Genomic DNA, 14,039 nt, shown 5'->3' with positions numbered 1-14,039 from the left:
TAAGCCCCAATTTTATTTTGTAAAAGGGGAATTGAGTAGCAGAAACACAAACAAAGAAGAAAAAATGCTAGGCTGACTTCAATCAGAATAAAGGGTACATTCTAGGCTCCCCACTTACCATGAATTGGAGCTATTCCAGCATCAGGCAGCTTTGTAGCTCTAGAAGAAAGTAACACTTTAGGCCTCAGGTCTTCCTTGCCTATGAAACAAAGGCACCCAGGGATAACCTGTATTAAAGTCTTGACTGTGTCTTCTTTCAACCAACTGATACTGTAGCAGGCTACAAAGTTTTGAGTAGCCTGTCTGGTGACCTATTGAACCTAGGTCTAGATAAGAGAAGACTCAAAAGGTCAAAAGACAAAAGTTACAGAGGCCAGCTGACTTATCTCATCTTTCCTGGTAATGTAGTCCCCATCCAGCCCACTGCCAAATGGTGGGTGATTACAGTGTTGTACTGGGGGACAAGTGAACCTGGAAATAGACTGAGCAGTGCTGCACTAAGGATAGTTGTTTCTTATTGTCCATATAATACAGGTACATGCATTGATTTAACATGTGCTCTTTAAGACAAGTTTGGGTTTCACAATGAAGGTCCCCACTGTGGTCCTTGGCTATGACTGTGGTTGAGGGCCTCCTGGCTGATAAAGAGGAAGAGAAAAGAAAGAGAGAGAAAAAGAACAATGGATGGAGAAAAGAAACCACGTGTAATACTGTTACCCGAAAACTGGACTTGCCTCTTGGTGCATATCGAGCCAAAAGACAGAACCAAACCAAAGAGCAGAAGGAAGAATTTATTTCTTGCAGCAAGTAAAGAGGACAACAGGGATATTTCCCAAAGCAGTGTCTCCCCAAACAGCAAGATTGGGGCTGGAGCAAAGAGAATTCAGCATAGAATTGGGGAAAGGTTGACAGAGTCCATGCACTAGTTGACTGAAGTCAGAAGGGTCAGCAAAGGTTGAAATCATCATTCCTTAGGTTCCAGTTGACCTGGTGGTTGAGCCCTCAAGAGGGTGAGCATTCTGCAAAACAGCTCAAGAATGTGCTTCAGGCTAATCCTTACCTTTGAAATAGTAAACTGATATATTATGGTTAAGTTATCTCCCTGGCCTGGTAACAGCTGTTTGTTTTTACCTTCTTTTGCTCCCTTAAAATCATTAACTACTGAGACCTATTCTTCTGCAAGGGCAAGCATTGTGGCCGGGCTTAGATCACAAAATGGCTTAGGCCTAAAATGGCCAGGTTCTCTTCCTCCGGGGACCCCCACCCTATATGCTTACAATACCTCAAAGCATCAACAAATATATTTACTCTATAGGTGATTCATAGTTAAGTGATTCTAGAGAGAAGCAAAAGTTGTCATAAAAATTACTCACTGATCAATTAACCACATAGGTCCCAATCAAATATTCCTTCCACATTACTAGGTTTTGCTTCTCTCACTGAATAAGGGAATGCAACAGTCAACAACTTCAAGTACTCAAAAGATGAGGGTTTTCAAAAAGTCAGTAATGAGACTGTTGGAGAATTGCTCCCATCACACTCAATGCCACTGGCAAATGAGGATCTTGCAGTTAGTTAGCTAGTAAAAATAAAATAAAATAACACAACAAGTGTCAAGAATGACTTACATTTAAATTACTAAAGTACGCTGAAGCAGACTGTTTTTTGCCCCCTGCCCTCATCCATTCTTCCCTTCTTCCTGGATGTATGGGCTAGAGATGATACTTCCCAGCCTTCTTGGCAGTGACATGTGGCCATCTAAGGTCAAGCCAAGCGGATGTGTGCAGAAGTGATGCGTGGGCCAACTTCAACTTAAAGACAAGCTACTCTCTCTGGATTTAGGGCATGTTTCACCTCCCCACCAGCCAGAAAGTACACAGGGCAGACTCAACTTTATGCATTCAAGACATCACTGTAGACAAGAGCAAGGGAGGAACAAGATGGAACCTAGTTCTTTTTTTTTTTTTTTTTAACATCTTTATTGGAGTATAATTGCTTTACATGGTGTGTTAGTCTCTTGGAACCTAGTCCCTGAATGACTTCATGGAGCAGAGCTGCCCTATCAGCCTAGACTTGGTACCCTACTTTGAGAGGTTAACACACTTCTATCTTATTTTAGAAATGACATATGATGGTTTCTTTGTTACAGTGACTTAATCTTTATTCTGCCTTACGGATACACCCTTGCAAAAACTGATAAAGCTTTCTAACGCTTTCAAAAAAAATGGCCCTCTTTAGATCTGTGCTGACTAATTTAAATGTAAAGGCAGTCACAACTTTCTATCATGCATTTTCATCAGAAAAATAATCTCAAGAGAACTAATATTTGATTGCGTCTTTGTTCTAAGAGTTAACAATTATAATCTAAATGGTGCCATATATGAGATAAAGTAAACATTTTCACTTTATTTTTTATGATAAAGTCTGAATCATAAGGGTTTGTGTTCTTTTGTTTTTTGGTTTTTTTGGTTTGGTTTTGTTTTGTTTTGTTTTTTACTACTTACTATGAAACGTACGTGGATTCACTTTGACAACGTTCTGGCATTAATTCTCCTCCCAGGAAGGAATTTCTGATACACAGCAAATATTTCTCTTTCTGCTTCTTGCTAATTCAGAAGGAAACAACCAGTGAAAACAAGGCATGAATAACAAGTTTCTCAAGTAGGTAAAGTGATTTTCAGCAACTTATACTAGAAAAAAAACATAAAAGTAATTTGGAAATCATATATAAAATTACACCAAAATGTGTTCCTTTACATTAATCTAAATTGTTTTTAATATGAAACATTCATCTGTGTCAACATATTATTTTCCTATTGTTTTCAAAATAGGAATAAAGAACCCAAGTCATTATTGCATTCGGTTTTTTTACAGAATGAGCAAGCTTCTTTAACAAAAATTTCAAGAACAAAAACAGTGAGACTGAGGAGGAACCAACAGACTTTAAAAGTCTTACGCGAGGGCCTCCCTGGTGGCGCAAGTGGTTGAGAGTCCGCCTGCCGATGCAGGGGATACGGGTTCGTGCCCCGGTCTGGGAGGATCCCATATGCCACGGAGCGGCTGGGCCCGTGAGCCATGGCCGCTGAGCCTGCGCGTCCGGAGCCTGCGCGTCCGGAGCCTGCGCGTCCGGAGCCTGCGCGTCCGGAGCCTGTGCTCCGCAACGGGGGAGGCCACAACAGTGAGAGGCCCGCATACCGCAAAAAAAAAAAAAAAAAAAAAAAAAAAAAAAAAAAGTCTTACGCGACAGTTGAAATGTGTGAGACAACTGTGGCAACTTGAATACTAACTGTATATTGGGGATGTTTAAGTTTGTGGTAAAATTTTGATGATAACAAAATAGTGTTAGGTTGTTCTGGAGTTTTTTGGTGCGATGACGGTATTGTGATTGTACTTTTAAGAGTTCTTATCTTTTAGACATAAATACTGAAAAATTTACAGATAAAATAATGTCTGTGATTTGCTTTATAACCTGGTAAGGGGGATATGGGAGCACAGACAAAATAAAATTATTCATGAGTTGATAACTGTTGAAGCTGAGTGAGGCACACAGGAAGAGTTCATTATACTCTATTTTTGTCTGTGTTTGAAATTTTCCATTATAAAAACTTTTGAAATATGTTTAAGGGAATAGCATGGTTTTCCATGTCCCTGTCATCCAATCCTTTGGAACTGGTAAGAAAGAGAATAAAAAAAGATGAAAGGAGGAAGAGAAGGGAGAGAGCGGGAAAAAAAGAACCGAGGCAGCCAAATAAAAGTAGAAAAAGGTAGGTGGGCTCTCCTTCCTCCAGGATATTACTACCACACTACCCAGCTCATCACGGAAGCTCTTCCAATGATCCCAATGATTCCCTGAGTCAGCAGAACTTCATGGTAAGGTAATGTGATACCATTTCTTCCCCAACAAACAGGAATATGTGGTTTCTGGGTTATTTTTATGGTTATTTTATGGTTATGTGGTTATTTTTATTTTCCAAAAATAAAACCACAGTCTATGCAACATTTGTCCTTGTTATAACTCCTCTTCTTCCCTCTATTTCCTTTTCTATCCCCTGTTCAAATTTCATGAAAGCAGAAGTTAGCTTTTCAAGCCTAAAGCACAATAAAAAGAAAATTCTGTACAGGCTAACAAAGTACCAAAGTGGGCAGTCAGGTAAAGTGAGTATAACCAAATTGCAGGCTTTTTATAAAAGAATCATTAGAAAGCTCACCAAAGGTAAGCATCACAACTGAAACCACAGAGCATACGAAAACAAGATGGCAAATTAGACCACAGAATTATTTACCCTTACTTCTAAGGCTTGTGAGGCTCAGTTAATGAAATATTTCCAAAACTGAAATGCCAGCTGTTACATACCTGATCTCTAAAAGGATAAAAATACACTGATAAAAACACTAAACATTCTCATACATCACTTGTAACAAATAAAAATTGTAAACTACATTCAAAAAGTATCATGGGGGCTTCCCTGGTGGCACAGTGGTTAAGAATCCGTCTGCCAATGCAGGGGATGCGGGTTCGAGCCCTGGTCTAGGAAGATCCCACATGCTGCAGGGCAACTAAGCCCATGTGCCACAACTACTGAGCCTGAGCTCTAAAGCCTGTGGGCCACAGCTACTGAGCCCGTGCACCACAAGTACTGAAGCCTGCATGCCTAGAGCCCATGCTCCGCAACAAGAGAAAACACCACAATGAGAAGCCCGCGCACCGCAATGAAGAATAGCCCCCTCTCACCACAACTAGAGAAAGCCCACGCGCAGCAACGAGGACCCAACGTGGCCAAAAATAAATAAAATAAAATAAATAAATTTACTTTTAATAAGTATGAATGTAAGCCATGATCTAATTACTGTGGAAGATGTCCAGTGACCTTTTTTTATGGGATTATAATTAGCACACAATATTATATTAGTTTCAGGTGTACAACACAGTGATTCAATATTTTTATACATTATGAAATGATTACCACAAAAGTCTAGTTACTGTCAGCAAAGTTATTACAGTATTACTAACTATATTCCTTACGCTGTATGTTATTGCTTTATAGCTGGAAGACTGTACCTCTTAATCTCCTTCACCTATTTTATCCATCCTCCTACCCACCTCCCCTCTGGCAACCACCAGTTTGTTCTCTGTATCTATGAGTCTATTTCTGTTTTGTTTTTGTTTGTCTATTTGTTTTGTTTTTTAGATTCCACACTTAACTTAAATCATATAGTATTTGTTTTTCCCTTTCTGATTTATTTCACTTATTTTTCTCTGTCTGACTTATTTCATAATACCCTCCAGGTCCATCCCTGTTACTGCAAATGGCAAGATTTCATTCTTTTTTGTGGCCAAGTAGTATTCCACTGCACATATATACCACACCCTCTTTATCCATTCACCTGTCAATGAACATTTAAGTTGCCTGCATATCTTGGTTATTGTAAATAATGCTGCAATGAACACTGAGGGGTATATATCTTTTCGAGTTAGTGTTTTCATTCTCTTCAGATAAATATCCATAAGTGGAATTGCTGGATCATATGGTAGTTCTATTTTTAATTTTTTGAGGAACCTCCATATAGTTTTCTATACTGCACCAATTTACATTTCCACCAACAGGGCACAAGGGTTCCCTTTCCTCCACATCCTTGACAATATTTGTTGTTTCTTGTCTTTTTGGTAATAGCCAATCTAACAGGTGTGAGGTGATACCTCATTGTATACAATTTGATTTGCATTTCCCTGGTGATTAGTGGTATCAAGCATCTTTTCCTATGTCTGTTTTATGCCTTCTTTGGAAAAATGTTTATTCAGATCCTCCACCCATATTTTAATCAGGCTATTTGGGGTTTTTTTGGTTTTGGGTTTTTTGTTTTTGTTTTTGTTTTGCTGTATGCAGGTCTCTCACTGTTGTGGCCTCTCCCGTTGTGGAGCACAGGCTCCAGACGCGCAGGCTCAGTGGCCATGGCTCACGGGCCCAGCTGCTCCACGGCATGTGGGATCTTACCGGACCAGGGCACGAACCCGTGTCCCCTGCATCGGCAGGCAGACTCTCAACCACTGCGCCACCAGGGATGCCCCTGTTTGTTTGTTTTTTGGTATCAAGTTGTAGGAGTTCTTTGGATATTAACCCCTTATCAAATATATCATTTGCAAATATCTTCTCCCATTCAGTGGGTTGTCTTTTTGTTTTGTTGGTTGTTTCTTTTGCTGTGCAAAGGCTTAGTTTGATGTAGTCCCATTTGTTTATTTTTGCTTTTGTTGCCCTAGCAACATATCCAAAAAGATATTACTAAGACTGATGTCAAAGAGATTACTGCCTATATGTTCTAGGAGTTTTACGGTTTCAGGTTTTACATTCAAGTCTTTAATCCATTTTGAGTTTATTTTTGAATATGGTATAAGAAAAGTAATATACATAAATCTGCTGCATTTCTATACACTAATAGCAAACCATCAGAAAGAGAAATGAAGCAAACAATCCCATTTACAACTGGAATAAATTTAACCAATGAGATGAAAGACCTATACTCTGAAAACTATAAGTCACTGAGGAAAGAAACTGAAGACAACACAAATAAATGAAAAGATATACCATGCTCATGGATTCGAAGAATCAATACCATTTAGATGTCCATACTATCCAAAGCAATCTATAGATTCAATGTAATCCCTATCAAAATACCAATGGCATTTTTCACAGAACTAAAACAAATAATCCTAAAATTTGTATGGAACCACAAATGACCCCAAATAGCCAAAACAATTTTAAGAGAGAAGAACAAAGCTGGAGGCATAACACTCCCTGATTTCAAACTATACTACAAACTTATGGTAATCAAAATTGTATGGCACTGGAATCAGTGGAACAGAATAGAGAGCCCCCAGATAAACCTATGCTCATACAGTCAATTAAGCTACAACAAAAGAGGCAAGAATATACAATGGGGGAAAAGACAGTCTCTTCAATAAATGGTGTTGGGAAAACTGGACAGCTACACGCCAAAGAATGGAACTGGGCCTTTTTCATATACCCTATCCCTAATGAAGTAAGCTGACAATGTACTTCCCTGTTCTTTGCTCTACCCATCATCATCATTATCTGGACCATCTATGATATGTAATGCTGCTGTTTTTTAAAACAGATGCAAATTCACTGACACTCCTCCCCCTGAATCTGAATGGGATTTTGATTCCTTCAACTAATATAGTACAGCAGAAAGGATACTATGTAATCTCTGAGGCTAAGCCAGAAAAGGCCAAGTACCTCCTCCCTTATTCTTTTGGACTTCTCATTCTTGGAACAGTCCTTCTTGGAACCTAGCCACCATACTGAGAGAAGCTCCTGCCAAATGCAGAAGCCACATATAGGTGTTCTAGTGCAGAATTCCTGCTGAGCCCAGCCTTCAAATCATCCCAGCCCAGGAGACAGATATATGACTGAGAAAACTCTCAGATGATTCCAGCCCTTAATTGTCCAAGTTGCTCCCAGGTAGCAAGTTTTCCAAGAGCACAGATATTGTGGAGTAGACATTCCCGCTGTGCCCTGTCCAATTCTTAGACTACAGAATCCACAAGTGTGATAAAATGGTTGCTGTTGTGTGCCTGTAAGTTTAAGGTAGTTTGTCACATAACAGTAGATAACTGGGACATATAATTAATATACTACATCATTCTTGACCACCTCATTCTCATTTCATTCATCTCTAATCCCTATCAACTCTCTTCCTTCCCTTAAATGTTTCCTCATTCATTTCTTCACTCATCCATCTTTTCACCATGTTCAGTTCACGAACCAATCTGTTCACAGGAGTAGTTTCAGACATTCATATATAATCATTCATTCTGGCATTTACTGCATAGCCATGATGCATGAGGAACTATGCATGAGGCGTTGAGATGTTTACAAAAATGAGCAAGGCATGATCTTTGCTCTAGAGTGGCATAGGGAAAAGTGACTTAAAAACAAAGAGCTACAATACAATCTGTTGAGGGCTATAAAAGTGATATGTACGAAGTGTTCTGGAACACTAATAGCCCCTAAAAGTCACTAACATGTAATCACTAAAGAGGTAACAATTACCCCTCTTTGAAGTATGGTGGACCACTTCAATGTGGATATGACATATAAAGAGAATTTTGACAGATGGCTAGAGATACACCAACACATGAATAAAAGTAGATGTTAATATTCTGGTCTGTATAATCACTTCCATGTATAATATATATGAAAATTTTCTTTCTTAAAAGTTGCTTGATTTTAATCTGAATCATAAAAAGGAAATAAAAGTTTTTAAATGGCATGTGTTCACTCTGTCATTCTCAGAATTTTTTTTTATTGGAGTATAGTTGCTTTACAATATTGTGTTACTTTATACTGTACAATAAAGTGAATCAGCTATACGTATACATATATCCCCTCTTTTTTGGATTTCCTTCTTATTTAGGTCACCACAGAGCATGGAGTAGAGTTCCCTGTGCTATATAGTAGGTTCTCATTAGTTATCTATTTTATACATAGTATCAATAGTGTACATGTCAATCCCAATCTCCCAATTCATCCCACTCCCCTTTCCCCCTTGGTATCCATACGTTTGTTCTCTACGTCCGTGTCTCTATTTCTGCTTTGTAAATAAGATCGTCTATACCAATTTTTTCAGATTCCACATATATTTGTTAATATACGATATTCGTTTTTCTCTTTCTGACTTACTTCACTCTGTATGGCAGTCTCTAGGTCCATGCATGTCTCTAAAATGACCCAATTTCATTCCTTTTATGGCTGAGTAATATTCCACTGTATATATGTACCACATCTTTATCCATTTCTCTGTTAATGGACATTTAGGTTGCTTCCATGTCCTGCCTATTGTAAACAGTGCTGCATGAACATTGGGGTGCATGTGTCTTTTTGAATTATGGTTTTCTCAGGGTATATGCCCAGTGGTGGGATTGCTGGGTCATACAGTAGCTCTATTTTTAGTTTTTGAAGGACTCTCCATACTGTTCTCCTCAGTGGCTGCATCAATTTACATTCCCACCAACAATGCATGAAGGTTCCCTTTTCTCCACACCCTCTCCAGTATTTACTGTTTGTAGATTTTTTCATTATGGCCATTCTGACAGGTGTGAGGTGATACCTCATTATAGTTTTGATTTGCACTTCTCTAATAATTAGTGATGTGGAGCATCTTTGCAATTCAAGCTGTTGACAAATGTGTTTGTTGGCCATCTGTATGTTCAGAAGTTTTATACTGGCTCTCCACTATGAGTTTTAATTTTGCATATTTTGTTAGTGTAGAAAAGAAGTTAAACAGAAAAGCAGTAGTCTTAGTTACGGAAGAATAACTCTTTTAATTAGATATATTCTTCACTTTACATACGAAATGCATTCCAAGTACATGGCTGAAATTAAAATAAATTTTAACTAGAATAATGTGCCAATATGGATTCAATTATAGAATTAAAAATACATTTGCATGGGGAAAAACGTTTATTTGATACACATGGTACAAATCTTTGGAAAGAAACAAGGCCATTCTAGGTGTTAAAGAATTGAGAAATGGTTTCATGAAACTTCCAGAATTTGTCAACAGCTTGAATTCAAATCTAGTATTTTACAGAACTTTCATTTCACTATCATCCTATTACTTTCAACTACCTTCTCCAAAACAAATGTTTCCCACACATAAGCATCCTCTAACCATACAAAGATTTTGACTCTAGACAGTTCTCCTTTGGGGGTGATAGCCAAGCATTAAATCTTTTTCTAATTTATTCATTAATTTATTCATTTTTGGCTGCATTGGGCCTTTGTTGCTGTGCGCGGGCTTTCTCTAGTCGCAGAGAGAGGGGGCTGCTCTTCACTGCGGTGCGCAGGCTTCTCATTGCAGTGGCTTCTCTTGTTGCAGAGCACAGGCTCTAGGCGTGTGGGCTTCAGTAGTTTTGGCACGTGGACTCAGTAGTTGTGGCTCGCGGGCTCTAGAGCGCAGGCTCAGTAGTTGTGGCGCACGGGCTTAGCTGCCCCGCGGCATGTGGGATCTTCCCAGACCAGGGCTCAAACCCATGTCCCCTGCATTGGCAGGCAGATTCTTAACCACTGCACCACCAGAGAAGTCCTCCAAGCATTAAATCTTAATATCATGTTTTGCCAACAGATGATTGTATATTTCAGTCTGTCTGAAAATTCCATTTGAAAAATTATATTCTATAAAATAGATGTCCAATTTTTTCCAGTGCTGTGTGAAATTGTAAAAAATCAACTTTATGTAAATAAGAATACTGATATTTAGATAGCCACACAGAATAAATTAGTTAATATCTATGTGTGTGTATACATGTTATACAGACATATAAATATCCATTCTGTTCCACAGCAATTTCTCAAAGGCATATTTCCAAGTATTTTTCCCCCTCTGAATACTCTGTCTTAACACAAACCAAGCAGAAGAAAGTATAATATTTGGCATGATCTAGCAACTGGTACACTGCCTGAAACACAATACATATGCAATAAGTATTAGATGGCTTAATGATTTCCCTTTATTTAAGCCTCAGTGGTATTTACTTCAGAAACCAAACCTCAAAGGTAACAGAAGCATCTACTTCAGCCCTCTCACCATATTTAGTTTCTCTTATTGTCACTGGACAGACCTGCAGGAAAAATCTTTTTCAAAAGTACATCCATCTGCATTTCAAATCAGCATGTTCTTTGTCTTTGAACCATAAATCAACAAAAAACTAACAGGATCTTTTTCTCCTCTGAAATGTTCCTGAGGATTAATTCTGCCCTATGCACGAGGTTCTTTTTTCTGACAGGGCTGGCAACTCAGAGTTTACTCAGCCCAGAGTCCTATGCATCTCTGATGTTGAGAACTGACAGTGTTTCCTCCAAGCTCTCCTGTGCTATCTCTTCAATGTGACAGGTCTTTGTCCACCACTATTCCAAATCTCTTGTTAACATGTAAAAGTGAGCCTCATGGTATAGAATAACCTCCTCTGCCCTTAGCTGACAATGCAACAGAAAGCAAAACTCACAAACTCTGAGACCCTATGATGTCATCTCTAAGATTAATGCACTGAAGCTGACAAGCTCTAACGTAGTCTTTAGCCCTAAAATTCTATGTAGCTCAACATTTTAGAAACCCATCTGTTCCCTATATTACTATAGTATTGAACACAGAAAATTCAACCATCTAGAAGGCAGGCCTATACCTTTTGACATGTTAACTCTCAAAATTTTAATATGTTCCCTGACAGAGCTGCAAAAGACATAAACAATGGTTCTTTAAACATTATACTAAAGATTCCTTTCCCTATGTCACCCTCCGTTACCTTATTTCACCAACTGCTTACGTTAGAACTTCTGGCTAAGCAGCATGATTTAGTAGAGGAACCTGAACTTCTTTTTTTTAATTGAAGTATAGTTGATTTACAATGTTGTGTTAGTTTCAGGTGTAGAAGAAAGTGATTCAGTTATACATATACATCCACAGATTCTTTTTCATATTCTTTTCCATTATAGGTTATTACAAGATATTGAATATAGTTCCCTGTACTATACAGTAGGATCTTGTTGCTTATCTATTTTATACATAGTAGTTTGTATCTGCTAATCCCAAACTCCTAATTTATCCCTCCCCCACCCCCTTTCCCCTTTGGTAACCATAAGCTTGTCCTCTATGTCTGTGAGTCTATTTTTGTTTATAAATAAGATCATTTGTAACATATTTTAGATTCCACATATGTCATATCATATGATATTTGTCTTTCTCTGACTTATTTCACTTAGCATGATAATCTCTAGGTCCATCATGTTGCTGTAAATGACATTATTTCATTCTTTTTTATAGCTGAGTAATATTCCATTGTATATATGTACCACATCTTCTTTTTCCATTCCTCTGTCAATGGACATTTAGGTTGCTTCCATGTCTTGGCTATTGTGAATAGTGCTGCTATGAACATTGGGGCACATGTATCTTTTCGAATTACAGTTTTCTCCGGATACATGCCCAGGAGTGGGATTGCTGCATCATGGTAACTCTATTTTTAGTTTTTCAAGAAACCTCCATGCTGTTTTCCATAGTGGTTTCACCAATTTACATTCCCACCAACAGTGTAGGAGGGTTCCCTTTTCTCCACACCCTCTCCAGCACTTATCATTTGTGGACTTTTTAATGATGGCCATTATGAACAGTGTGAGGTAATACCTCATTGTAGTTTTGATCTGCATTTCCCTGATAATTAGTGATATTGAGCATATTTTCATTTGCCTATGGGCCATTTGAATGTCTTCTCTGGAGAAATGTCTAGGTCTTCTGCCCATTTCTTGATTGGGTTGTTTGGTTTTTGTTACTGAATTGTATAAGCTGTTTGTATATTTTGGAAATTAAACCCTTGTTGGTCACATTGTTTGCAAATATTTTCTCCCAGTCCATAGGTTGTCTTTTCATTTTGTTTACAGTTTCTTTTGCTGTGCAAAAGCTTATAAGCTTGATTAGGTCCCATTTGTTTATTTTTGCTTTTATTTCTATTGCCTTGGGAGAACAACCTAAGAAAACATTTCTACAATTTATGTCCAAGAATGTTTTGCCTACAGGAACCTGAACTTTTGAGTCTGACTGACCTGGCTCTAAATCTTAGCTCTGCCATTTATTAGCTGTATAACTTCATGCAAGTTACTTAACTCCTCTGAGACTATTTCCTTACCTATCAAATGAGGATAATGATACCAACCTTAAAGGAGTATCGTGAGGTGTAAATCAGAAAAATGCGTGTAAAGTTTCTTAAAAACAGCAAACAGGAAAGCACAGTCAGTTGGTTTTGCCATACCTTTGTTCTGAACTGATACACAACTACACATTCAACAACTGTTAACTGAGCATCTGCTAAGTACCAGATATGTTATCAGGTTCTGGGACACAGAATAAAGCATAAGACACATCCAGTAAGGTGTCCACAGCCTAGGAGAAAGGACATATATGACAGAAGCTAATGATGTCATTAACCACGTGATAAGTGCTACACCACAGATGGATACAAGCTCTGGCTCTGCCCAGAGGTAGGAGGTAGAAAGAGAAGATGATGTCTGAGCTGGGTAAAGTCTGAGTTAGTTATCACCCAAGGAAGATAGTGGAGCAAGGGCTCAGCCTCATGAAATGCAAGGTGAGTTTGAAGAAAAACAAACAGTAAAAACAGTTTTTATTCATTTAAATATATTCTATTTCAGTAATCCTTCCTCTCCCCCATTCCCATCCAAATACGCACACATACTCTCAAAGGAGAGAATGCTATTTCCACTATCAAAAAGAAATCGAAATCCAAAATGATTCCTTTCCAGCCTTGTGTTTGTTTGTTCATTCATTTTTCAACCAAATAAGGCTTGTTTAAAATCTACTGTATACCAAGTGCTGTGACAGAGATACAACAGTGCAAGGGAAAACACAGGCACTGCCTTCTTGGAGCTTACACTCCAGTGGGCTTTCTCTCTAATGCCTTAAAGAGCCCTCCCCTGAAACATCCTTCTCAAATGCCACGCAGAGGACAGGGGTGTACCCAGGTTATTCATACTCAGGTTATTTGATTACAGAAAATGAGATCTGGGCACTCCAATAATTAGAAATCACTAGGTCCAAACCTCTCTACTGATAATATAAATATCAGAGTCCAAAAAAGCTGAGTTGACAAATACTACCTCTCCCTCTTTGTTCATTAATACTATTATCAGTATCTTAATTTTTAAAAACTAACTACTCACCATAGCAATTTTTTAAGAACTCTAGGCTAAAATTATGGGTTGTTTTTTTTTTCAATGTCATTCAGAAGGTAAGGTTTCACACACACAAACACACAATCACACAGTCCTTTTTTCAATGTCATTCAGAAGGTAAGGTTTCACACACACAAACACACAATCACACAGTCCTTTAACTTTTAAAACTGCACCCCCGGGCTTTCCTGGTGGCACAGCAGTTGAGAAGAATCCGCCTGCTAACACAGGGGATACGGGTTCAAGCCCTGGTCCGGGAAGATCCCACATGCTGCGGAGCAA

The 14,039-nt window shown here is 38.4% G+C and overlaps 1 protein-coding gene across 5 annotated transcripts in view; it reads right to left on the bottom strand.

Annotated features, from left to right (window-relative positions):
• TEC (tec protein tyrosine kinase) overlaps positions 1–14,039 on the bottom strand; it is a 159,793-nt gene that overhangs the window by 118,023 nt on the left and 27,731 nt on the right. For 3 of the 5 annotated variants that reach the window (XM_060110302.1, XM_060110306.1, XM_060110300.1), the window contains exons 2-3: positions 2,505–2,606; positions 119–199 (exon numbers count right to left, since the gene is read on the bottom strand). The exons of 1 other annotated variant lie outside the window; for it this stretch is intronic. In XM_060110302.1, coding sequence (XP_059966285.1) covers positions 119–121 — 3 coding nt within the window. In that variant the 5' untranslated portion in view covers positions 122–199; positions 2,505–2,606. The remainder of the gene's footprint in view (positions 1–118; positions 200–2,504; positions 2,607–14,039) is intronic. One more of the 5 variants, XM_060110311.1, reaches the window with a different exon arrangement.

The sequence above is a fragment of the Mesoplodon densirostris genome, chromosome 1 (genome assembly GCF_025265405.1).
Source record: "Mesoplodon densirostris isolate mMesDen1 chromosome 1, mMesDen1 primary haplotype, whole genome shotgun sequence".
Taxonomy (NCBI): domain Eukaryota; kingdom Metazoa; phylum Chordata; class Mammalia; order Artiodactyla; family Ziphiidae; genus Mesoplodon; species Mesoplodon densirostris.
This window is presented reverse-complemented; position numbering and strand designations above follow the sequence as displayed.